The following is a 26,612-nucleotide window of genomic DNA, read 5'->3' as shown; positions in this document are numbered from 1 at the left end:
CGCAACCCGAGCGCGCCGCAACCCCACGCTGCGAACCTCTCGCCACCTCGGGCCACCATAGACCACTCCCCTCCCAAATCTTCAGCCCGCCGGGAGAACCCGAGTCCACCTGCATCTCAGAACTTGCTGCGGCGCGATCGGGGTTTGTCCAAGTACCGCGACCCACGCTCTGCGCGCGGCCTCTGCCGCGCGCGCTGCACACCGGCTCCGGCACGTGGGGGTCAGCCCACCGAGTGGCCGGAGGCGGCGACGCGGGGTCGGAGGGGCCGCGCGGAAGGAGAGGGGCAGTGCGGCGCCGGCGGGCACACCGCGGCGCCCGGGTCCCCGCGCCCTACCGGCCTCCCCGGGCACCTGGCCGCTCAGGTCTCCGCCCGAGCCCGGGCGCGCTCCGCGGGGACCCCGCCTACCTTTTCGGAAGGGCATCGCGGAGAAGTGCTCCCGGGACACTGAGGCCGAGCGACGTCCGAGTGCCAGCCCCGTGGCTCGGGGGCGCCTGCGGGCGCCGGGTGTCGGGTGAGGGAGGGGAAACGGACATATTTGGGCAAAGGCCGGCGCGTCACCGGCAGAGGGAGGAACCACGGCGGAGCGGGAAGCGCGGCCCCGGGGCGGGCCTCGCGGAAACCGTTTAACCCTTGCGTTCCCGGTCGGCCGGCGCCTGCAGTCTCCCCGCCACTGCTGGGATCCGGGTCCCGAGCTCCCCGACGCCCCGCCTGCCTCTCCTGACGCATCTGAGCGGAAACTCCTGATCAGGAACAAAATCTACTCCTTTATCAAAGCCTTCGGGTTGCTGGGGGGCTTCATCCCTGGAAGTGTTGGGAAAACTTTATTCCATTTTAATCTTTTTGTCCTCAGGCCCCGGAGATGGTTCACACGCTGGCTGAACTGATTTGAAATTAAATGAGAGCTGGAGGGAGCAGCAGCTCAATAAGTATGTTAAAAAATAACGTTAGTAGTGGGACCTAAGGAACTGTAACTCAGAGAAATGGAGGAGGGGCGTCACCCCTCACGTTACTGTTTTGCTTGCGAGACCAGCACCTGAGAAAATGCTTTCTAATTTGGTGGACTCAAAAAGCCTCAAAGGCAGGTCATCCTTCCAGTCAAGTAGGAGTTAATTCCTGTGACAAGTGCTATTTCACGTTACAATTTGAAGATGTTAGCACAATCTCCTGATCTAATATTTAAAGCATCCATGCAAATAGCAGTTGGCATTTCTATGTAGTGAAAACTACCAACCAGGTGAGCTGGAAAAGTCAGAGCCAGTAGTTTGGTTTTTAAATTTTTTTTCTTAATCAGAATCAGAACCATTACTGGTTAATAGTCCTAACTACTTCCTCACCCCTCACCCCCACCGCACCCTGTTTTGAAAGGAGAAGGAAGTGGCCATTGGGTCAGACTGTCAAGGGCCCTGGTGGAGCCTTCTGGAAAGACACTGCTATGTGGACTCAACTGGAGAGCTGGCTAGTGAGCCCTGGTGAGTGTGGGCGTCAGTCTGCCCACAGGAGCGGGAAGTGAAGGACAGTTGGGGGAGCCCCAAATTCAATTCCATGATCAGCTCCCTCTGCCCTTTTTCCTGCCATGAGCATGATGCCTGGTGGCCGTGTACTTTACTCCATGGTCTGAGCTGCCACGGAAGGCAAATTTCATCTAAGGCCAGATAAAGTGCACAAGATCGCACGTCACAGATGCAGACTGCTCTGAGTCACCGAAGCCAGAGGACATGCACTTTGCGATGACGGCCCTTTTGTCCTTCTGGTTGGCACCTTTACTGCTCTATGGACTTGAATGACTGACTGTGAAATACAGTAAGAAATCTTTGGGCTTTTGTACCGGTTCTCGGCACACAGCTCCTAAAACCTTTGAAATCTCTGGAATGATCTTCTGTATGCTAGTGAGAAGAGCAGTGGCCAGGAACCCCTCGATAGTTTCGGGATAGGAGCTGGTGGTTAGAAAGACCCAGCATGATTAGAGGACTGGAAATGGAGCTCAATCACCAATGGGCAATGATTTAATTAATCATACCTACAAAATGAAACCTCAGTCAAAACCCCACCACGATGGGACTGGGAGAGCTTCTGGAGGGTAGGCACGTGGAGGTGCTGGGAGGGTAGGGCACCCAAGGAGACCTAGAGGTTCTCTGCCCCCTTCCCTTCTCACCTGCCCCCTGCATCACCTCTGCGTGGCTGCTCCTGACTTCCGTCCTCTATGTTAGCATTAGTTGCTCAGTCGTGTCTGACTCTTTGCAACCCCGTGGCTCCTCTGTTCATGGAATTCTCCAAGCAAGAATACTAGGGTGGGTAACCATTCCCTTCTCCAGGGGATCTTCCTGACCCAGGGATCGAACTGCCGTCTGCTGCATTACAGGCAAGGAGCCACCATAATAGCCAGTGAAGTAAATTCTTTTCTGGCTTCTGTGAGCCTGTCTAGCCAATTATCAAACCTGAAAGGATGAGGGTGGAGGAACCCTACACTTTGCAGCCAAACTCGACAGAAAATGGTACCCTGGGCAGTACTTGTGATGGGCGTCTGAAATGGGGCAGTCTTGAGGGACTAAGCCCGTTAGCTGTGGGATATGGGCTAAACCCGGGTAGCTTCAGAGCTGAGTTGAACTTCAGGACATCCAGTGGGACAACTGGCTGTTGGTGTGGAAAACCCACACATTTGGTAGCAGAAGGGCTGAGTAAAACCAGTTCAGATTCATGCAGCCTGATCTCTCCACTTTGAGTATAACGCAACGTAGGAAACAGGACTCCTTACAGTCTGGTTTCCCTCCCATGTTCAGAGAGCAGCCCTCTCCGATTTTTGCAGTGTCTGTTTAACAACCCTGAAAACATTTGTTCTTTCACCACCAGTTAGAGGCAGCCAACAAGGATTGATGTCAACATCTAGTGTCAGAGTGCTTCTGCTTGTCCCTTGCAGAAGGGAGGAAACAGCCCAGGCAAGTTCCCACAAGAGGTAAGAGTGTCATGGACAGTGGGGTTTGCTGAAGCACTAACTTATCACAGGCAGTGCGGGTGGGGAATGGGCTGGGGTGGTGGGTCATGGTCCTCTGGTTTGCAGATGTGGAGGAAAGGTTGGGAGCAATTTGAAATTGAGAATACATTCCCAGGGCCTGTCACTAGTGTAACATGAGTCATAAACTAAGTCATGTCATCAGTGTTCAGCAAATTTCAATTGTGTCAGCTGACATTTCTGTCCTCAGTCTAATGGACTATTGATTCAACACTTCTTCTCTGCCAAGGAGCTCTTGGTGCATCGAAGTGGCATTTTTAAAACCTACCCTAATTTCTAGAACCGTGAGGAAACTCCAGGGCTTCCCCTAGGCTCCAATTGATCATCAGTTTAGGATGGTCACCATCAGCAGAATCATCTGAGGTCCTGAGGCCAGAGGCACTCAACTCACAGGCAGGAGAGGAGAGGAGGCTGGAGAGCTGCTCACACGGATCGCTGGGCCTCAGCCCTTGTTTCTGATTCAGGCTGGGGTGGGGCCCAGTAACTGACCCATCTGGCAAAAAGCCCAGGTTGTAAGGATGCTGCCGGTCCTCCTGGTTCAGACTGCACTTAGAGAACCCAAAGGAAAGTGAAGCTCAGATGCGAGGAGGGGGACTGGAGGAGCCAGATCAGAATCTTGGGCTCTGTTTCCCCAGGATGTGAGCTGCCTTCTCCTGGCTTTGGTGCCCTGTGCCCAGGCTCTTGGCAGGAAGTGCCCAGGGCACAGCCTCTGGTTTTCTCTCTGCAAGAAGAAAAGGGTCCCCACCCAGATTTCTTTTCTGATACGTAGGCAGAAGGCTTTCGTGTCCTCTCATAGGGACAGGAACACTCAGATAGAAAGAACTCTCACAGTCTTTCCCCTTGGAAACTCACCCATCCCACCCACAGCCGTTCCTTCCCTAGGTATTTGGGCATTTGCGTTTTCAAGCCTTGTCTCCCTGATCATAGAATGTTGTTAGGCTTTGTCTTGAGTGAAGAGTTTCCAGGCCAAAGAATGGACCTGGGAAATTTTGATGGGGGTCGGGAACAGTGGTAAAAAAGTGTATGAAGGAGGAAGGAAGAGGAGGGGGCCAGGGGAGTGGCCCCACCCCCATCTCCACCAGACTCCCCAGGAGGAGAGTCCAGGGGCTGTCCCCACTGCACTGGCTCCCACGGCCTGGCCGCCCCTCACTCTTCCTTCCTAGCTCCTGGGTGTCTGCAGACCCACAGTCCCCACAGGGGAGGGCGGATGCGAAAAGCAGAGCTGGAGAGTGAGAATCCACGCTTCGTGCTTCCTAAGCTGGGTGACAGCCCCCTTGGAGCCTCCGTGTTTGGGCCATAAATGGGGAAGCTGCCTTCTTTGTGGGTTGCTGTAAGGATTCGAACTCATGTTTGCTTGGAGCACAAGTGCCCAGTAAGAGGTATTAATAGTTATTAGTGACATTAATAATAATAGATCTGAAAGCGGAGAGAGGCTTCTTCCAGGGTCGTTGAGTGGGAAGGGTCCCTGCAGAGGAGGTGAGTGATGGGAGCGCCTGGGGAGGTATGGGGTAGGGGCACGTGGCTGGCCCAGGGAACATGGGGGCTGAGGTTCAGGGGGGTCAAGTGTAGCAAGAGGAATCCAGCTGCGGGCAGATGAGCTCCCCTTGACTCTGCATTTTACCAAAAGGTGAGTCTGTGTCTGTGTGTAACAATGAAAGGGTCAATGATCCACAGTATCAGAGCATGACCATTAAGTGTAGTTCTATGGGAATAGCCAAGAAGTGCATGGAAACAACAGAAATGTCCATCAACAGATGAACGGATAAAGAAGATGTGGTACATATATACAATAAAATATTACTCAGCCATAAAAAGAATGAAATAATGCCATTTGCAGCTACATTGATGAACCTAGAGATTATCACACTAAGTGAAGTCAGAAAAAAAAAGACATACCATGTGATATTACTTATATGTGGAATCTAAAATATGATACATATCTACAAAACAGAAACAGAATCACAGATACTGAGAACAGACTTGTGTCTGCTAAGGGGTAGGGGGTTAGGGGAGGGATGGATTGGGAGTTTGGGATCAGCAGATGCAAACTATTATTTATAAAATGGATAAACAACAAGGTCCAACTGTACAGCACAAGGAACTATATTCAATATCCTGTGATAAACCATAATGGAAAAGAATATATATGTGTATAACTGAGTCAGTTTGCTATGCAGCAAAAATTAACACAATGTTGTAAATCAACTATACTTCAATAAAATTTTAAACATGAAGAACAATGCTGTGGACATGTCTAATACTCAGAGATCTTGGTTTCTAAATACCATTCTCTGATTAAAGGACCCAGGAGACCTTGGAGAATTGGAGCAGGAAAGATGAGGGTGCCAGGAAATAATTAAACCATCACACCGAGGTACAAACAAGTTACAGGGGCATGTCCAGAAGACCCGGAGGCCAACCTGAAAGGGCTCCTCTGGGACAGTTTGGGCAACAAGATAAATCATGCTTGTAATGGGTTCTGACCCACAGAAGAAAGAAAGATTCCCTGAATCCACATTGAAGTAAATAAATAGGTAGGTGAGTAAACAAGGGGGAATAGAAGAAACACTCTTCCTCACAAATTCTAGGATTTGTAGAAATTAACGATTTCTAGATTTATTGAAATTATTAGAATTGTAGCTAATAAATGTAGAAGCAATTATAGAACCAGGAACTTTTTGGCAAATCCCACAGCAGTAATTGTTTCACAGAAGAATCATCGGTGGTTGCTAAAATCAGTGAGCAAAAGTACAGTGAGAAACAGGATACTGACAGGCTCACAGTCGTTCCCACAAGGTAATTATTCATGACAAAGGGGAAGAAGGCAGCTTTACGAGGGAGAAACCAGGCAGCTGCTTTGGCCAAGGGATCAATGTGAACGCCTTCAGTGAGGGACCAAATTGGGCCTCTTGACACAGTGTGGTGAGAAGGACACAGCATCACATCTTCTATGCTCTTGCCAAAAATCCGTACTCTGAATTTAATCTCGAGGAAACAACAGGCACCTAAAATAAGGGGCATTCTACAAAATAACTAGTTGGTACTTCTTTAAATACATCAAAATCACGAAGACGAAGACTGAGGAGGTGTTCCAGATGAAAGAGGGCTAACGGGTTCCTGCGCTGCAACTGGACCACGAAGGGGACGCCAGCAGGACAGCTGGGGGAGTGTGTTCACTTCCAGACTTTAATAACTGTGCTGTGTTTATGCAGCAGTTGGGGGATTGGAGTGAAGGGGTTTTTGAGAATGCTGTGTACTGTGTACAACTTTTTTGAGAGTCTGAAATTAATTAAAAATGAAAAGGTTTAAAAAATCAAAACATAATTATAGATGCTGGAGAGCTCACTAGATGAGAAGACTCCCAAACTGACTTGGCCGTGTGACCCGCCGGTTACCCTAGTGACTGGAACTGTCCAACTGCCGGTGGCCCAAGTGCGGACAAACCCCATGCCTTATCACTGCCCATCTACTGGGCCACAGTTCTGCAGGTCAGAGGTCACACAGTGGGACTGGTTTCTCTGCTCAGGGTCTCCCGAGGCCGAACGGCAGTGTCAGCTGGGCTCAGGTCTCACCAGGAGGCTCTGGAGACAAACACGCTTCCGGGCCCTTTCTCGGAGGCAGAATTCAGTTCCCATGGCTATGAGAACAAGGCCCCTGTTTCCTGCTGGCTGCACACGAGCCACACTCCATTCCCAGAAGTTGCCTGCGTTCCTGCCATGTGGCCCCTCCATCTTCAAGACCACAAATCCTTCTCATGCATTGAGCTCTGACATCTGGGACCAACTGGAGAAAACTCCCCACCTTAAGGACTCAGGCCCACCCAGATAATTGCCCTCTCTTAAGGCCAGCTGGCTTAGGATCTTAATTCTATCTGCAGTTTCCTCCTCGGCAGTACCTAGACTCATGTTTGCCAGGATCGCTGTAGAGGTGTGTGTACAGCAGAACCAGGGGTCTTGGGGGCCACATGAGAATCCTGCCTACCACGGAGAGTAACCTCTTAAACCGAACACATACATATGAACTGGCATGTGGATGGGGGAGTGGACTACACACAGTGAGGCTGCCCCAGGGCCTTGCAAGTGAGTCTGACCCAGCCCAGCCATGGCTGATTCTCAGAGGGGCCTCCTTTCTCTCCGAGTACTCCTCCTGCTTCTGCTGCTTGACCGTGACATCGATAACGTCATCCTTTATCCTCTCTTCTTCCAGCTGGAGTTTCAGAAATCAGAATTTAGTCTCTAGGGAACAGAGCCTTTTCAAACCCTTGATTAATGTCCCCAAGGCAGGCGAGCACCTTTGTATCTCTTGCTCAACGGTGCCTGCAGCTTTGTGAGCAGTTACCGCTGTGCCTGGTGGGAACATGCGCCCCGAGGCCAACCAGCTCCATCCGGGACAGTCATCCCTTTCTTTAGAAGTAAAGACTAGCTGAAATGAGGCTCCAAAGTCAGTGGCTGGCCTTTTCGAGCTGCTCACAGAGTTGACCTCAGGCCTTTGAAGCCCACGGGGCCCAGGGATGGGTTTACCTTGAGGAAGGAGCCACTGAAAACATCAGAGTCCTAAAGGACTCGGAGCGTAACCAGTCTGCTGCTGGGAAGCCACTCCTGTGTCAGTACAACTAGGCTTTTATTTAATGTTACAAAGGGCTTTCATGTGTTTTTTTCACTGCACTGACAGGTTTCTGATTCAAGCAACGGCCAGCATTCACCCCGTTTCGCGAACAACAAAGCTGGCCCCGTGGGGGAAGTGGCTTGCCCTGGTGGCTGGGCCAGACCAAGACAGAACAGAGGCCCGAATCTCCAGGGAGCTGGGCTCTCTCTTGCCGTCAGTGTCCTTGGGCGGGATGTCACGATCCTCTGGGGGTTAGCTCGGCCGGGAATCGCGGGCCATTCAGTCTCAGTGTATTTTGTCTTAATAACCTATTTATGGCTGAGTAGCCAGGCTGCCTCTTTCCCAGAAATCAGGCTAAACCTCTTGGGCCAAGTGGCGGCTTTCTACCCCATTACGGTTTGAGAATACACTGCTGCCTCTGAAGGGGAAAATGGGAATCCTTGTGATTTCAATTAGTCACATAATCACTTTGAGAAAAAGGGTACATTTTCCTTATTAGGGGACACTTCACTTTTAATAAAGATACTTGGGTCACAAGGTAGCTAGAGGCAACAAGAGCACCGGACAGGCTGGCGGAGGCACAGGCAGCGGTCACACAGGAAACAGCCATAGAGGAAGTCGGGCTCTGGAGGAAAGGATGTGGGCCAAGGGAAACCGCCTGGCCAGACGCAAAACTCGTGAGAGGGAGGGGACTTGTGGCCCAAGTGTCACTGGAGACCCCCGGTCACCCTGCAAGGACAGCCGACCACTCATGCTATGCCTCCAGCTGGGTCCCCTACCCCTTGTTTCATTCCTTCCTGACTCTAACTTCCGGCACCTGTGGTCCTATTCAAAAGCAGAATGACTCTGTAATCCTGTTTACTGTTTCCCCTCAGCTTGAGCTCTGAGCCTGCCTGATACATAGTAGGTGCCCGAGGAACATTTACTGGATGAATGAAGGATGAATATTTAGAAGATTGTGCTCCTAAAGGCTTATAGCTATGACATTCATCTCCGTATCTTCAGCTCCAAGAGCCTGGTTCACTGTAGGTGCACAATCATTGTTAAAGGAATGAGTCAGACGATCACAAAGCTACCCTTGCTGAATATGGTTCGTATTTCTGTCTGGCTTGGACTCTAAATAACATTTTGTCCTCTGTGTCACTGGTCTCACACAATGTATGCCGTGTGGAAAATGCTCAGTAAACATGGCAAAGTGCAATTTAATAAACAATACCTCCTAAGTTCAGTTCAATTCAGTTCAGTTGCTCAGTCATGTCCGACTCTTTGTGACCCCATGGTATGCAGCACACCAGGCCTCCCTGTCCATCACCAACTCCCGTAGTTTACTCAAACTCATGATCATTGAGTCGGTGATGCCATCCAACCATCTCATCCTCTGTCGTCCCCTTCTCCTTCGGCCTTCGATCTTTCCCAGCATCAGGGTCTTTTCAAATGAGTCAGTTCTTCCCATCAGGTGGCCAAAGTATTGTAGTTTCAGCTGCAACATCAACATTCATGGTGATTCCAATGAATATTCAGGACTGATTTCCTTTAGGATGGACTGGTTTGATCTCCTTGCAGTCCAAGGGACTTTCAAGAGTCTTCTCCAACACCACAGTTCAAAAGCATCAATTCTTTGGTGCTCAGCTTTATAGTCTACATCCATACATGACTACTGGAAAAACCATAGCCTCGACTAGATGGAACTTTGTTGGCAAAGTAATGTCTCTGCTTTTTAATATGCTGTCTAGGTTGGTCATAACTTTTCTTCCAAGGAGTAAGTTTCTTTTAATTTCGTGGCTGCAGTCATCATCTGCAGTGATTTTGGAGCCTGCCAAAAATAAAGTTCCCCACTGTTTCCCCATCTATTTCCCATGAAGTGATGGGAACAGATGCCATGATCTTAGTTTTCTGAATGTTGAGCTTTAAGCCAACTTTTTCACTCTCCTCTTTCACTTTCATCAAGAGGCTCTTTAGTTCTTCTTCGCTTTCTGCCATAAGGGTGGTGTCATCGGCATATCTGAGGTTATTAATATTTCTCCTGGCAATCTTGATTCCAGCTTGTGCTTCCTCCAGCCCAGCGTTTCTTGTGATGTACTCTGTATATAAGTTAAATAAGCAGGGTGACAATATACAGCCTTGACGTACTCCTTTTCCTATTTGGAACCAGTCTGTTGTTCCATGTTCAGTTCTAACTGTTGCTTCCTGACCTGCATACAGATTTCTCAAGAGGCAGGTCAAGTGCTCTGGTATTCCCATCTCTTTCAGAATTTTTCACAGTTTGTGGTGATCCACACAGTCAAAGGCTTTGGCATAGTCAAAAAAGCAGAAACAGATGTTTTTCTGGAACTCTCTTGCTTTATCAATGATCCCCAATGGATGTTGGCAATTTGATCTCTTGTTCCTCTGCCTTTTCTAAAGCCAGCTTGAACATCTGGAAGTTCACGGTTCACGTACTATTGAAGCCTGGCTTGGAGAATTTTGAGCATTACTTTACTAGCGTGTGAGATCAGTGCAATTGTGCAGTAGTTTGAGCATTCTTTGGCATTGCCTTTCTTTGGGATTGGAATGAAAACTGACATTTTCCGGTCCTGTGGCTACTGCTGCATTTTCCAAATTTGCTGGCATACTGAGTGCAGCACTTTCACAGTATCATCTTTTAGGATTTGAAATAGCTCAGCTGGAATTCCATACCTCCACTAGCTTTGTTCATAGTGATGCTTCCTAAGGACCGCTTGACTTCACATTCCAAGATGTCTGACTCTAGGTGGGTGATCACACCATCGTGATTACCTGGGTCGTGAAGATTTTTGTTGCATAGTTCTTCTGTGTATCCTTGCCACCTCTTCTTAATATCTTCTGCTTCTATTAAGTCCATACCATTTCTGTCCTTTATTGAGCCTGTCTTTGCATGAAATGTTCCCTTGGTAGCTCTAATTTTCTTGAAGAGATCTCTGGTCTTTCCCATTCTATTGTTTTCCTCTATTTCTTTGCACTGATCATGGAGGAAGGCTTTCTTATCTCTCCGTGCTATTCTTTGGAACTCTGCATTCAAATGGGTATATCTTTCCCTTTGTCCGTAGTTCATCAGGCATTCTGTCTATCAGATCTAGTCTCTTAATCTATGTCTCACTTCCACTGTTTAAGCATGAGGGATTTGATTTAGGTCACACCTGGATGGTCTAGTGGTTTTCCCTACTTTCTTCAATTTAAGTCTGAATTTGGCAATAGGGAGTTCATGATCTGAGCCACAGTCTGCTCCCGGTCTTGTTTTTGCTGACTGTATAGAGCTCCTCCATCTTTGGCTGCAAAGAATATAATCAATCTGATTTTGGTGTTGACCATCTGGTGATGTCCATGTGTAGTGTCTTCTCTTGTGTTGCTGGAAGAGGGTGTTTGCTATGACCAGTGCATTCTCTTGGCAAAACTCTATTAGCCTTTGCCCTGCTTCATTCTGTACTCCAAGGCCAAATTTGCCTGTTACTCCAGGTGTTTCTTGACTTCCTACTTTTGCATTCCAGTCCCCTATAATGAAAAGGGCATCTTTTTGGGTGTTAGGTCTAGAAGGTCTTGGAGGTCTTCATAGAACCGTTCAACTTCAGCTTCTTCAGCATTACTGGTCGGGGCATAGACTTGGATTACCATGATATTATTGAATGGTTTACCTTGGAAACAGAGATCATTCTGTTGTTTTTGAGATTGCATCCAAGTACTGCATTTCAGACTCTTTTGTTGACTATGATGGCTACTCCATTTCTTCTAAGGGATTCTTGCCTACAGTAAATAGACATAATGGTTATCTGAGTTAAATTCACCATGCCAGTCCATTTTAGTTCACCGATTCCTAAAATGTTGATGTTCACTCTTGCCATCTCCTGTTTGACCACTTCCAATTTGCCTTGATTCATGGACCTAACATTCCATGTTCCTATGCAATATTGCTCTTTACAGCATCAGACCTTGCTTCCATCACCAGTCACATCCACAACTGGGTGTTGTTTCTGCTTTGGGTCCCTATCTTCATTCTTTCTGGAGCTATTTCTCCACTGATCTCCAGTAGCATGTTGGGCACCTACCAACGTGGGAATTTATCTTTCAGTGACCTATCTTTTTGCCTTTTCATACTGCTCATGGGGTTCTCAAGGCAAGAATACTGAAGTGGTTTGCCATTCCTTTCTTCAGCAGACCACATTTTGTCAGAACTGTCCACCATAACCCATCTGTCTTGGGTGGCCCTACATGGCATGGCTCATAGTTTTATTGAGTTAGACAAGGCTGTGGTCCATGTGATTAGATTGGTTAGTTTTCTGTGATTGCGGTTTTCATTCTGTCTGCTCTCTGATGGAGAAGGATAAGAGACTTATGGAAGCTTCCTGATGAGAGAGACTGAGGGGGAAACTGGTTCTTGTTCTGATCGGTGGGGCCATGCTCAGTAAATCTTTAATCCAATTATCTGTTGATGGGTGGGGCTGTGTTCCCTCCCTGCTACTTACCTGGGGCCAAACTATGGTGGAGGTAATGAAGATAATGGAGACCTCCTTCAAAAGGTCCCATGCACTGTTGTTACACTTAGTGCCCCCAACCCTGCAGCAGGCTACCACCGACCCACGCCTCCACTGGAGACTCCTGGACACTCACAGGCAAGTCCAGGTCAGTCTCTTGTGGCATCACTGCTCCTTTCTCCTGGGTCCTGGTGCCTCCCAAGAGTTTATTTCCCAGTCCTGTGTAAGGTCTATCCTCCAAGAGGGCTTATGCCATACCCACGTCTACTGCACCCAAAGCCCCTGTCCCTTTGGCAGTCCTCTGCTGACTCATACCTCCACAGGAGATGCTCAAACACAGTTCTGTCTCAGTCTCTGTGGGGTCCCTGGGTCCTGGTGCGCACAAAGGTTTGTTTGAGCCCTCTGAGCGTTTGAGCCCTCTGAGTGTCTCTAGCAGGAATGGAGTTTGATTCTAAACATGAATTCGCCCCTCCTACCATCTTGCTGGGGCTTCTCCTTTGCCCTTGGGTGTAGGGTATCTCCTCACTGCCACTCCAGCACCTACCATCTTACTGGGGTTTCTCTGACCTTGGACGTGGGGTGTCTCCTCACAGCCACTTGCTCCAGCAAAGCGCAGCTGCTTCTCCTGTTTTGGTTTTTCACAGTCTGTGCACTGACCAAGTTCTTTTCTCACTATCCACAGACTACATTTTCCATAATAAAAGTAGCATGACCTTGCCTCTGGCCCAAGGGAGACAGGCCTCCTAATACCTCCTAAACTCTATATTAAAAAAAATAATCCAGGGAGCTATGAATTTTAGATCTCTAACTGTACCAGCCTGGGATGTTTCTAACTGCAAGTTATAGAAACCTGGGTCTACTGGGACTTAACAAGAAAAGGTTCCTCTTTCGAGGGGAAGAAGTCCAGAGGTGTGCAGTTCAGAGCTGGCGATGAGTCTACAGGTTCTGTTTTGTTAACCACGGCAAGTGAGCTTGTTGCCCACAGTGCAGCCACTGCTGCACCTCCGGGTGCTGGGGCCACGTGGTACAAGCTAGAACAGGGACACAGGGTTGCACCAGCTCACCTTTCCCGTTTACCAGGAAAGCAAAAGCATTGCCTGGAGGGCCTAACATAGTCCTACTTTCATGTCATGAGGCAGACTTCAGGCTTGCGGCTGGGGAAGCAGAAAATGTGTCTCTGTCTCCTAGGGTAGAGCAGGCGGAAAAAGGAAGGCCAGAGGACAGTGTGTGACCCGTGTGTGGGGAGGAGGGCATCTGGAGGCTTTTTGGTCTTGTTCAGGGTTGTAAGGGGAAGCAGTCTCTGTAGGATATCCAAGGTTCTTCCTATCCCAGTCCTGAGAACTTACTCAAAGCAGATTCTAGACAAGCACCGATCATGGACCCAGGGTTTTAAAACATCTGACTAAAATGAACTAAAATGGGCTTCCCTTGTGGCTCGGTAAAGAATCCGCCTGTAATGTGGGAGACCTGATTTGATCCCTGGGTTGGGAAGATTTCCTGGAGAAGAGAAAGGCTACCAACTCCAGTATTCTGGCCTGGAGAATTCCATGGGGTCGCCAAGAGTCGGACACGACTGAGCAACTTTCACTTCACTAAAATGAACGGATGTCCATGATCAGCTTGGAGTTCACAGTCGACTTGCTCTCTCCTAGGTTAAGTCGGTGTCCACATCTTTGCTGTCTGACAGAGGGTGTGGAGCAGCCCATGTCTGGTCAGTGGACTTAGAACTGAACACAGATGAGGATGTGGAACTAAAGCCCTCATCCCCCTCTGTTGGGTGGAAGGAGTCTACCTGCCTTTCAGGGAAGACAGATAAGCCAAGTAAACACTGAAGTTTGGGCGTGGATGACGGCCTTTCAGTGGCTTTAGCAAAGGGTTCGTGCTTTGGGATTTTTTGTTTTAATGTGGCTCTAAGAGCTGGAAAAATGAAAAAAGCTCTTCTAAGCTCTGGGGTTTTTCAGGCTAATTATACTTTCATCTGTTTGTCAGCATTATGGTTTTCATATTTTAGAACTGTATTTGTTCCCTCATTTTCAACATGGATTTGGGACAGCTGATATACTTTTTTATGTTACTGCCTAACTGAATGGTAAGCATCTCACAAATACTTACTCAGAGGCTAACTTGTATAAAGATACATGATTTCCCTGAATACATTTTTCAACCTGCCCCAATAAACAAATAAATTATGCAATTTGGCTTAAATGACTCCTCTCTGCCAATAAGCAGAGAGATGGCATCTTCCAACACTGGGAAAAGCCAGTTATATCACTCTTCCCTGCCTCGCCCAATACTTTTCAAGTTGACTTGTTTCAAAAAGAAGTTAAACATCTTACTCTAGCCTATTCTTCCCTCTAAGCCTTGGGAAGACAAAATGTTTCAACATAATTAAACTCAATAAGGGCCATCAAATAGCACTGCAGTGGCACCACCCAGCTGGCAATATTATTTCAGTCTCTGGACACAATTTCTGGGTCTGCCCCCAAGGGCTGTCATTAGTAGGAGGGGACCAGCTATTCCGAACGAGAGGTGTGTGGGTGATTGGTGGGAAACCTAAAAGGACATGCAAGGAGGAAAGTTTATTTTTGTCAGAAAAATACACATTTGTCTGGTCGCGTGGAGGAAAAAGCATCGCCTTTAGTCTTGCATAGTCATTGTTATGAAACTAATACAACTGGTGAGATGTGGCAAATGTGGAAATTATATACCAGCCTTCTTGAGTTTTATAAGCAACTGTCCACTGTAAAGTGTGCAGACAATCAGAGAAACTGTCAGCTCTCCTCTCGAGGAAAGGAATGGAGTCTTGGACTAGAGGGCTTCCCTGGTGGCTTAGCAGCAATGAACCTGCCTGTAGTGCAGGAGACTCCGGTTCAATCCCTGGGTTGGGAAGATCCCCTGGAGAAGGAAATGACAACCCACTCCAGTATTCTTGCCTGGAAAATCTCATGGACAGAGGAGCCCAGTGGGCCACAGTCCATGGGGTCGCAAAGAGTCGGGCATGACTGCGCACACACATACGGTAGGCTAGAAGTGCTCAGGAGGAGGCTGTCCTGTACCAGGCCCTGCTGTTGGGTTGGGAGGACTGTGTGCTCCAAGAGCAGGAATTAGCAAGAAGGCGCAAAGGTGCGAGGGTGAGCTCAGGGCAGGAGCCTGAGGATGGCAGGTGCCCACCTGCCTGTGCACTGTCTCCATCTGTGGTCCCAGCTCCCGTGTCAACCCCCTACCAACTCCAAGCTCTAGATTCGAGCTGAGATGTGACTAAGCCCCTCCTACAACTCCCTCACAAGAGGGTGTGTGTGCACGTGCGTGCATGCTAAGTCGCTTCAGTCATGTTTCACTCTGCTACGCTATGGACGGTAGCCCGCCGGGCTCCTCTGTCCATGGGATTTCGCAGGTAAGAATACTGGAGTGGGGTGCCATTTCCTCCTCCAGGGGATCTTCTGACCCACCCAGGGATTGAACCCACCTCTCCTGTATCTCCTGCACTGCACGAAGATTCTTTACCGCGGAGCTACTGGGGAAGCCCCATGTGGGGTTGGGGGCGGGGTGAGCAGCGACAGCTAAAGAGAAGACAACTGTGAGGAAAAGCTTGAGAGGACCACAACCTTCACAGACAGGAGGCTCCCTTCAGTGGGAACACTGGGAACAGACTGACAAGAGAGACCAGCAAAGTGAGTCAGAGATCTGCGTCAGCGAGAAGACGATGACTCACTGGACCAGGGATAAGCGAGGCAACAGAAATGAGAAAATTCTCCTCCTCCATCCTTGTCCCTGTCTCCCTCAGGCTTTCTATGGGACCAAGGATGCTATTCTTAGTGAATGTCATGTCTCCTCTTTCGTGTTATCTGATAACATCCAGACTTAAGAAATTGTTGCAAGAAACCCTAACTTTTTTCATGCCTTCAGGGGCTTAGAAAAGCCCCCACAGGAGGGAGCATGGAGAATGCATCTGGAAGAACAGCAAGTTGGAGACTCCGTGACAGCCGGATGCGGATGCGGGAGGGGAGGGCGCCACTCTCTGTGGACGTGGACAGTCTGGGCAGGGACGGGAGGCTCGGCTGTGTGCTTGCAAAGGGGCAGACATGAAGCACCATCACTTCCCTTGAGGTTCTCAGGTAACCAACAGCCTGCATCTTATTTAGGTCATCTTTGGAGTTCTTCAGTCATCTCTGGTTCCTACAAACCTAGATCACTTGTTAAGAGACTATATTATCAAGACATTTAGAAAATCTTTTAATAAGCACAGCAGGTTTTGTAAGAAACTACTTCTTACATGTCATAGGGAAGTAAAGACAAGCCACCCTGACTGTGGAAGATTGCTGGTTGCCTACTTAATACCCATTAACCCTCTTTTTCTAGAAAGAGGACTTCTAAGGTTTAGCAGGACACAAAGCTGTCTGAAAAAAGGCTACACCCCCAGGCTCCTTTTCAGCTGACTGTGCATCTGACAGAGTTTCATCCAATACAACACAAACAGAAATACTGGATTGTTTCTCAAAGAACAGATGGCACGTGCCTCTGTAAACTCTTCATACTCCCTTTCCCTTTCCTGCAGGTGGGAGGCAAATGCAATGGCTGGAACTTAGGCAGTCTTCACAGACCATGAGTAGAAGGCATGTGCTAAACATGGGGTGATCAGACAGGCAGCCCCTGGGCTCCTGATAGTCTCAGCTGGCCCCCTCAAACTGCTTGTCTTGGAACTCTTCTATGAGAGACAAAGACATGTCTTATTTCTAGCTTATTTAAGCTACTGTACTGGAGTGAACAGTATCCCCCAATTTATGTCCACCCAGAACCTCAGAATGTGACCTTATTTGGAAACAGGCTCTTTGCAGATGCAATTAGTCAAGATGAGAGCAAACCAGATTTGACTGACCCTAAATCCAAGATGACTGGTGTCCTTGTAAGGAAAGAGATACCTAGACAGAGAGCCACAGGATGGAGGTCAGGAAACTGCATGATTGGCTACAGCCGCCAGAAGAAAGGAAGAGGCCGTCAGAGAGAGCTGAGCCCTGTTGATACCTTGATTTCAGACTTGTAGCTTCCAGAACTGTGGGAGAAAAAAATGTCTGCTCTTTCAGCCCCCTGGTTTGTAGTCATTTGCTACAGCAGCCCCAGGACACTGGTACAGCTCCTGTTATATGTTTTGTCTTTGTTACACAAGGCCTAGCCCAACCCTCTGTATTAACCTTGCAGAACCACTGCTTTTTTCATCTCCACGCCAACATCACTGTTCACTCAGGGACAAGAAATTCTGCTGGCAAATGGCTGATTGTTTCTACTGACTTACAGGAGATGAAGGTTTTATTACCAGCTCCTCTTAACTCTGCCCAGAACTTCCTCCCTGCACCTCCCACTGAGACTCAGCAGTGCTCTGTGACAGGTTTTCTGCACCACTGATAAAAAAATGCAGGACAGTTGGCTCTTCATATCCACAGGTTCCACATCTGCGAATTCAACCAGCTACAGATGAAAATATTTGAAAAAACTTCCAGAAAAACGTTCCAATAAGCAAAACTTGAATTTGCCTCATGCTGGCAACTACACAGCATTTACATTATTAGGTGTTATAAGTAATCTGGAGATGATTTAAAGTATATGGGAGCATGTCAGTAGGTTATATGCAAATTCTAGGCCATTTTATTTAACAGATTTGAGTATCCTTAGACTTTGGTATTCTCGGGGTAGGAGGGGGGTGTGTGCACCCTGGAACCAATGCCCCTTGGATACCGAAGGATGCCCTTAGATGAAAGGAGGGCCAAGCAGGACAGCTGCCCGGTTAGGAAGGTCACTCAGAGCTTCCTCTCCGACATACAAGTTCTCTTCCACTCTTGTGCCCTCGTCCCTCTGTGCCCTCTCCTGTCATCCTCTCCTGGAGACATCCACTCTGGGTGAGGAGCCTCTGGGCCATCCCAGACACAAGTCACAGAGTGCTAACTGGGAAGTACATTCAGACCCATCTAGAGGAGCTGTGGTAACTAAGTCTTCTATGCCCAAACCTCAGATTCATAACCGTACTAACTCCAAAAAGAAAATAGAATGACCAGAATCTGAGCTGGGTAACTGCCATGTTAGAGGCGCTTTCTGTGCAAACTGTGAGATCCTTGCTCTTGGCTCCTCCTCCTGATGTAATGGCAGCTGTCAACCTGACGGGCACACACAGCCCTTGCCGTCAGCCTAAGCCAAGGCTCCCTCTTGCAGCAACAACAACCCGCAAGAACGTTGTGTCAAGTTCTTCTTTTTCCAACACTGGATGACTGCACTCGTCTCTCAATCTTCAACTACATTAATACCTGATGCATTACTGCCACACTTTGAGTGTCTCCTCAGGCATAGAAGCCCTCTTTTAAATGATGCAAATGAGCTTATTTACAAAACAGAAACAGACTCACAAATCTAGAGAATTAATTTATGGTTATGAAGTAGGGGGAGGGATAGTTAAGAGTTGGGGATGGACATGTACAACTGCTATACTTAAAACATAACCGACAAGGACCTACTGTATAGCACTCTGCTTAGTGCTTATAGGGAACTCTGCTAGGTGTTATGTAACAACCTAATTGGGAAAAGAATCTGAAAAACAATAGATATATGCATATGTACTGGGTTGGCAAAAGTTCATTCAGGTTTTTCCATAACGTCTTGGGGAAACACCCAAACAAACTTTTTGGCCAACCTGATATAACTGAATCATTTTGCTGTACACCTGAAACTATCACAACATTGTTAATCAACTATACTCCAATAAAAAATAAAAAGTTAAAAAAAATAATAAACACTTGTACTGATGGCAGAAGTTAGGACAGCAAAAATATTTTTTTTTAAAGTTTCCTTTGGGTTTATTGATACACATTATCAACTCCCTTAAAACACCACAAACCATAACTTACTGATACAAAGGGGAAAAAAGTCAAGAATTGTTTGTCCAAAAGTCACACTAAAAATGTTCAGAGCTCAAAGCAGTTGTCACTCCTTCATTAAACAGAGACTAGAGCACCTACTCTGTGCCCACTGATGCCGGGCATGTTGGCAGTGTGGACACTTTTTGCATAGCCTGGGGCGGGTGGGGTGCAGACTGGCAGCCAGACGGGCTCCATAACAAATTAATACAAGGTCCAGAAAGAGATCCAATGAAGGAAGGGGAGGGACTTATCAAAGCAAAATGATATGAAGAATTTCCAGGATATGAACTCAAAGGACATGAATTCCAGACTGAAAGAGTCCCTCTCTCACACCCAGCACATGTGTGAACAGAGGAACATCAGACATACACACAATTATGACACTTGAGAACAGTGGCTCCAAAACCTTCCAGAGAAGGAAGACAGATCATCAAGAATGACATTGCCTCTCTCGACAGCAATACAGGAAGAGAACAGTGTAGCAATGCCTTCAAAATTCTGAGGGAAAATGGATTTAATTAAGAAGTCTATATTTAGTCAATTACCAATAAAGTATGATGACAGAAAGATATTTTCAGAGGCAAAGCTTCAAAAAAATGTGTCTCCCCAGTCTCTTTTCTCAGGAAACCACTAGAGAATAAGCTCCATCTGAAATAGAGAGAATATCAAGAAAAAGATCCAATACAGGAGAGACAGAGATAGAATTTTAGTAATCCACTGACTTTCTAGAAAACGAAAGAGTCCAGCCTTCAAACACCCCTTCTAACCCTCTCTGCTCATTCTTTTAAGTTAGTCATAAAACATTAAAAACAAATCAGAAATTAGTACTTCTATTTTTTAAGACATTCTGTATATTGCTCTCAGTGGAGTCAACCGTATACAGTGACTAATTTTCATTGTTATACAACTTTTCCTGGACTTAACTGAGTCAACTTTTTCCTGGAACAGAGTCAAGTTTGTAATAAATCCATTCCATTTCCCCTGGGGAGACACGGGTCTGAGAGCCCTGCTCCTCCTGCTCCTGGGGCCTGAGCTCTCCAGCCTGTCTGCACATCACAGCTCCTGGACCAAGCCTTCCTTCCCCTCATCCTGGGGACGACTCTCCCTCTCTCCTGTGTCAGGTCCCCTGCTCCCCTGAGCCAATGTCATCCTTTCCGGATTTACTCCTTGGATTGTAGTGGGAATCAGGGAGGTGGAGACGGAGTTCAGACTACTGGCCTTAGATACCTGCTCAGGGAGAGAAGGATGAAGGCAGGCAATGTGTGTGTGGCTGGCGGGGGAAAGAGCCTCATGAGGGTGTATTTGGAAACACGGAGTCAGAGGCCAGAAGCAACCAGCTGAAACAGTTAAAAGTAGTGACCGCAGGAGAGGTACAGAGTAGAGGATAGTTGTTTTCCATTATAAGCCTCTGGTGCATGAGTAGCAATCCACTAGGGGCAAGATTTTCAATGGAAGACTAGGGGAAAGGTCCAGTACTCCAGGCAGAGGGAACAATGTAAGCAAAAACCCAGCCAGTGTTTCTACTGCTGGAACTGAAGATGAAGGTATGGTGGGGGAAGCCTAAGCATGGGGTAGGGTGAACCCCCCAGTTTAGTCACTTATGGGGTATAGATGTGGCTATGGAGAATGGTCACAGACTCTAATACACGGGGGTAACATGAATAGCTGGGGCATTGCTTTGGGAGATCAGAGAAGTGGATTAGAGCAGGGAGTCTAGCTGGAGACCAGGGTCTATTACAGGCAAGAGATGATGAGGGTCTGAGATCAAGGAACTCCTCCAGGTTAAAGTGAAAGATGAGAAACAGAATCCACAGGTCTCAGTGACAGACTGGACTGGGTACAAGAGGAAGGCAGGGACCTAGGATGATGCCCAGGCTTCTGACTTGGGCGATGCTTTCCCCAAATTAGAGACCCTGGCTGGCCTGAAAGCGGAAAAGTGAGCAAAGTTCAGGACACGTGTTTGGCATGGAAAGGGGTTACATAACAGGTAGTTGGATACAGACCTGAAGTTTCATAATGAGGCCTGGTGGTGATAAAAATGTGTGTCAGCCACAGAAGAAATTACAGGCCAGGAGAGGAGCTAAGAACACCTAGGAAGAGGATGAAGGGTAAGAGAAAGGGAAACACTAACAGGAAGAGTGGTCACTGGCCTCAAGAAGGAGTGGTTAACGGTGTCAGATGCCATAAAAGGTCAAGAGAGAGGACGGAGCAGATCCCATGAGACCCAGGACACAGGATCTGTAGCAGAGTGGCCAAGAGGAAGCCTGGTGAAAATAAAGGTCTATTTTGTAATAGTCACAGTCCCCATCCCAGAGCGTGGGCTGAACCGAAGTGGTGATAAAAGGAAGGAGGTGGCGGCAGAGAGCAGGTGACTCTGTGAGAAGTCCGCTGTGAAAAGAAGGAAGAGGAGGGGCGCTGGGAGCAGCAGAGGGAGTTAAAATGTAAGGGTTTCACATTTTTCCCCTGAAGAAGGGCGAGATTTGAGAATGCTTATATGAGTCAGAAAAGTAGTCAGTACAGGAAGAGTGTGCAAGCACAGGAGAGGCAAAACGGAAGAGCCTGCCATGCAATCCAGCTTCACACTGCCAGACATTCCTCCAACTAGTGTACAAACTTATGTGCATGAAAAACCTGCACACTGACGTTCATGCCATTATTTATTTATTCATCATCGCCCAAACCTGGATGATGTCCTTCAACAGGGGAACGGATAAACAAACTGGTACATCCAGGTAACAGAATAAAAGATGACCTGTCCAGCAACAGAAAGACATGGATGACTCTGAAATACACCATGCTACCTGAAGGAGGGCCAGTCTGAAAAGGCTGCACACCGTATTTCATGACATGATCTTCTGGAAAAGGCAAAAGTAAGGAGACAAGAAATAGGGCAATAGCTGCCAGGGATCGGGGAGGGGAGAAATCTGAGTAACTGCAGCACAGGGCATGTTTTTCAGAGCAGTGAAACCGTTCTGGGTAAGTGTGATGCTGAACACAAAACATTAAGCATTTGTCAAAATTCATAAAACTTTACAGCCCAACGAGTAAGCCTTAATGTATATACATGTTTAACAACTCATTTAACAGGCTGGGGGATCCTGGGATGAAATGCAGAATGTGGCAAATAAATCTAAATGTATTACAAATACATAAAACAGTACTGCTGAAGGCTGGGGCAAGGAAACAGTGTTAAGTAACTTTGGAAACACATGGAGTCTGTAGGCTAAGGGCATGATAAACACCGCACAGAACACTGGACTCCAGTTGATAGGGCTGTTTCCCACGAGGGCATGGATTAACTATTCTGAAAGTGCAGCATGTGTATACTGGAACTGAACCACTACGTAGACGGCAGAAGTGGGAGCTTCTCCCCATGGCACTGGGGGTTACAGCTGAGCAAATGAAGGAGGCTAGCATGACCAGATCAGACATCAGTCTGAACTTGTGTTTACCTTAATACACATACAGATGGTTACATATCCACTCACATATACCTCCTTGCTCTATTAGCTGAGAGAGCCAAGTCACAATGACATCCCAACAGCAATAAGCACGCCTGATGCCCAGATTATGGATCCTAACCCCACTCTTGGGAACCATGGCTGATTCTAGGACTGGGGCAGGAAGCAGACAAGATGAGCCTGAAACATCTTGCAATTCCAGAAAGTGAAGCAGTGCTAAAGAAACAAAAACAAACACCATCCAGCAATGGGATGTCAAAGCCAAAGGGGTACAGATGCCAACCGCAGGAGCTTCCAATAGCCAAGGCTGAATCACGTGAGCAACACCACAAAGGACTATTAGATTATAACCCAAAGTGTAACACCTTGATGCTCATACTGATGGAAATGGCTGAATAGGTAACAGAAAATCTTCCATGCAGAGCTCAAAAAAGCTACTCCACTCTAAGGAGGTGGAACACACTCCTACTCCTGAAGCGTGGGCTGGGCACAGCGACTTTCTTCCAGAGGAGCAAAGGAGAGAAAGGAGTCACTTCACAGTGGGGAGGCCTGACAAGCACCACCTCAGCCAGGTGATGAAGCCAACATCATCAGGGATAAGTCCTGTTCGCAGTGTGCACCCTGATACAAAGTGACGGGAATGCACTTCACCTTCCTTCCTCTCCCTGAAACACTGCCCCAGCCTTAACCATGAGGACAAACACTCAATAACTCTCATTTGAGGGGTGATCTACGAAACATCTGACCAGTACTCAAAACTGTCAAGGTCATCAAAAAACAAGCAGACGCTGAGGAACAGTCACAACCAAGAGGAGCCTAAGAAGATAAAACTATTAAACGGAATGAGGAATCCTGAGCGGGATCCCGAGAGAAAGGACTTCAGCTGAAAACTAGAGAAATCTGAGTAAAGTACATAATACGCTAAATATTACGTGTTCTACAAGTATATGCTAATGTGTCTGTATCAGCTCATTAATTGTGACAAACGTACCACACTGAGGTAGGATATTATTAACAGGGGAAGTGAGGAGTGCAGAAGGGAACTCTGTACTACTGTCACAGTAAAGTGTACATCTAAAAGTTTATTCTAAAAACCATGGCGGGGGGTGGGGGGAATACTCTTGAGCAGGGATGTGCCATCAGAACTAGCCAAGGGTCAGCAGGCAGTAGCGAGACGGGCAGGGTCATGCTGTCCCTCCTCCATCCCTCCCCTGCAGTTCTGCCTGGAAAGCACCCTCCTCGCCTCTCCCCAGGGCAATGCCTCCTCTGCCTTCAGCCCCAGCACACATCCCCTCGTGTTTATGGCTATGCTGCACCTAACCACGCCTAACTGGTGGTCAGTCATCTGTGACCTCGCTACTCTACATGCAGGCAGCAGACTCACTGCTCCTTTATTGTCTACCTTGTGTGTGCCAGATGCTGGGACTGGAGATAAAAGTGCCACTGACCCCAAAGAGCTCAGTCAAGGGACGTCTCTCGCATTAGCCTGCTTCACCTTTCACCTTGCTTTTGCTTCTCTCTCTAAAATAAACTATGAACTCTTTGAAAGTATTATTCCCGTGTTCATTTTTTTCATCCTCAGTGCTAAAAACAATTAGCAATATATACATAGCAACTCACAAAGAAATGCTGGTTGAAACAAAATGAACTGAATTCTCCTTTAGGTATGGATGACTAAGGCAGCAGACTATAAGAAAGTTAAGTCTGCAAGGTTTTATATTCAATGGTTTTTAATTGTCTACAAAGTAATTTCCCCCAGCCTTTGAATGTATCACACACATTTTGGGACATAATCAGCAAGAGGTGAATCTGCCTGCAAGCAGCTGAGAACCCACGGGTCCAGGGGTTCCCTCTGTTTTCCCCCACGAGACCTGCACCCAGGTCTGTAGCAGCCCCTCACTGCCTGTGACCAGGACTCCCCTCCCCACTATGCTTAGCATGTTGGCCTCAAGTTCATTGAACGGCTGCCCTGGTTTAACTGGAAATGTGAAAAGCATTTCTAAAACTACCTCAACTGCTACTTACAGCTCACTGGCCAAACACGGGGCCATCCCTAGTTCCAAGTTAGAAGTTCAGTCTTTTGGCCTTTAAAACAGAGGCCTAAGAATGCGAGGAGGAGCTTGGGAACAGGTGCTGTGCTGGACAGTGTCTGCCACAGCCGGCCTTTCTGGCTCCGCACAAAGCACACATCCATCCTCCCACACTGACTTAACAGCACTCACCCTGGGCTGAGGAAGATGACGCCAGTCTCTCGCAGTCTACTTCAAACCAGTCTCTGGGTGAGGCATCTTCTCCTTGGGGAAGACGTGGCCTCTGTGCTGCAGCTTCAGCTAGACAGCCAGACCAGCTGCCCTGGATGCAGATCCAACACGCCACGGCTGGAAAGGACCAGGAGAAACCTCACAGCCCAGGCCTGCCTGAGCAAACAAACGGCTTCCCTGGATGAGCTCTCATCTAAGCGCTCTGTCTTACAGCAGCTGATCCTGGGCTGTCTAGTCCCTCCTGGACCTCAGTAGCCAGTGTCTCGGGGCAATTCAAACCATCGCTTGATGTGGGAAAGAACACCTTTAACTCCATTTTGTAAGACCGCACTCTCCAGTCTCAACTGCTAAGGCAGCTGCTGGGCTCCCAGTTGAGGCTCAGCTCTGGTAGGTTTAAACCAGCAGGACTCTAATCATGGGACTGTAAGCCAGAGTCTGGGAAAGCTTCTCTGGGTAAAGCCGCACTTTCTTCTTCACCCTGCTTTCCAATCAGCTCCTTCAGTCTGATTGTCCAGCTCTCGCGCGGGGCTCTGCAGCTCCCCAGTATGGCTTGCTTAACCTTCCTGACAAACCTAAGAAGTGGGTATGATCACTTCTGTTTTCAGCAGAGCCACCCGGTCAACACACAGAGTGACCCCACGAAGCCTGACACCACCACGACTGCCTCAACAGACGACCAGCACAGCCACACCCAGCAGATTCCCTGTCCTTCAGTCAATGCCGGTCCGGTCAGGACCCTAAAGTACAGTAACAGATCGGCAAGATGTTTTGCTACTAAACAGCTAGGTTCATCAATCTTTCACCAACTAACCTGGGACGGTAGGCCCTCCCTCCTCCGTCTTTTAAGATGTGTCACTTTCAATTCCAGGCATCGATTTGTTCTTGGTTACAAGGGACAGCACTCACTGACTGGTTTAAGCAGAAAAAGCACTTACAAAAAAACCAAAACCTAGACAGCAAATGCAATCTCCAAACCAGCTCCATTCATGCCTGGAGGCTTTACATAAAGACATCACAAATCACAGCTACAAACTGCTCCAAAGAGTGCCCTGACACACAAGAGGCCCTGCCTCAAGACAGATCTCTGCCCCAAAGGCTAGACAACACTGGGCCTACCTCACAAGCGTGAGGACGGCTGACGGAAAGAGCCGAGGGCCATCCTCCTGCCCTGAGGGGCTGCTAGACAGGCTGGGAGAGCACGCTTGGAGTCTCTACCTCAGGGAGGCAGGTGAACACAGGGGACCCCCAAAGGCAGGAAGGGCGTTCAGATCAGAGGCAGGTCCACCAAGACAAATGTGTGATGCTGAGGCTTTCTACTTATACTGGAGCTTCATTCAACTTACACTGGAAACTTCCCATTGACATTGATTTGAATTTTAATTAATATTGAAAATTAATTTCACATTTCTCAACCGCTACCTTGTGTAAGATTTTTAAATTATTCTAATACACGAAATTCACTGTGAGTAATGCACTAGCTGATTACTGCAATCATGGAGAGTTTAACAATTAGAGAGTTTGGGGGAATAGATATTCACTAAATTTTACCCATGCTAACAGAAATCTTAGTGAAGCACTTGCATTTCTCTGGTTGATGGTGAGAATGCTGGGAAAAGCCACCTCGGCAATGATGTTATCATAAAGCTTAATAGTAATGCAGTTGTCAAAGGGAGTTGGAAATTATACTTCCAAGACATCAGGGTTCACACAAATTAAACTAAGCCGTCATAATGAGTACCTAGCACAAGCACATCTCGGCCCTTGTAAGCCCAAGCGCAACACCGTCACGGGTATCCGGAGCCAAGTGTGCGGTAGACCTGTTCAAGCGTGAGGCTGGCTGCTGACTCTCAGGTCCTACAAAATGTCTAATTATGTAGTTCTTTTACCTTT

At 47.8% G+C, this 26,612-nt stretch overlaps 1 protein-coding gene and 1 long non-coding RNA gene across 4 annotated transcripts in view; one reads left to right on the top strand and one right to left on the bottom strand.

Moving 5' to 3' along the window:
- PFKFB3 (6-phosphofructo-2-kinase/fructose-2,6-biphosphatase 3) overlaps positions 1-485 on the bottom strand; it is an 82,092-nt gene extending 81,607 nt beyond the window's left edge. For all 3 annotated transcript variants that reach the window (XM_081556644.1, XM_081556643.1, XM_081556641.1), the window contains exon 1: positions 408-485. In XM_081556644.1, the coding sequence (XP_081412770.1) occupies positions 408-423 (16 nt within the window). In that variant the 5' untranslated portion in view covers positions 424-485. The remainder of the gene's footprint in view (positions 1-407) is intronic.
- On the top strand, positions 249-8,848 carry LOC145532145 (uncharacterized). The gene is made up of 5 exons (XR_014073035.1): positions 249-513; positions 853-1,236; positions 1,368-1,471; positions 2,850-2,952; positions 8,490-8,848. It is a non-coding gene; the product is annotated as an uncharacterized LOC145532145 (long non-coding RNA).
- Positions 8,849-26,612: the final 17,764 nt, after the last annotated feature.

Source organism: Giraffa tippelskirchi, chromosome 13 (assembly GCF_054371585.1).
Source record: "Giraffa tippelskirchi isolate mGirTip1 chromosome 13, T2T-mGirTip1v1.2.pri, whole genome shotgun sequence".
NCBI lineage: Eukaryota > Metazoa > Chordata > Mammalia > Artiodactyla > Giraffidae > Giraffa > Giraffa tippelskirchi.
This window is presented reverse-complemented; position numbering and strand designations above follow the sequence as displayed.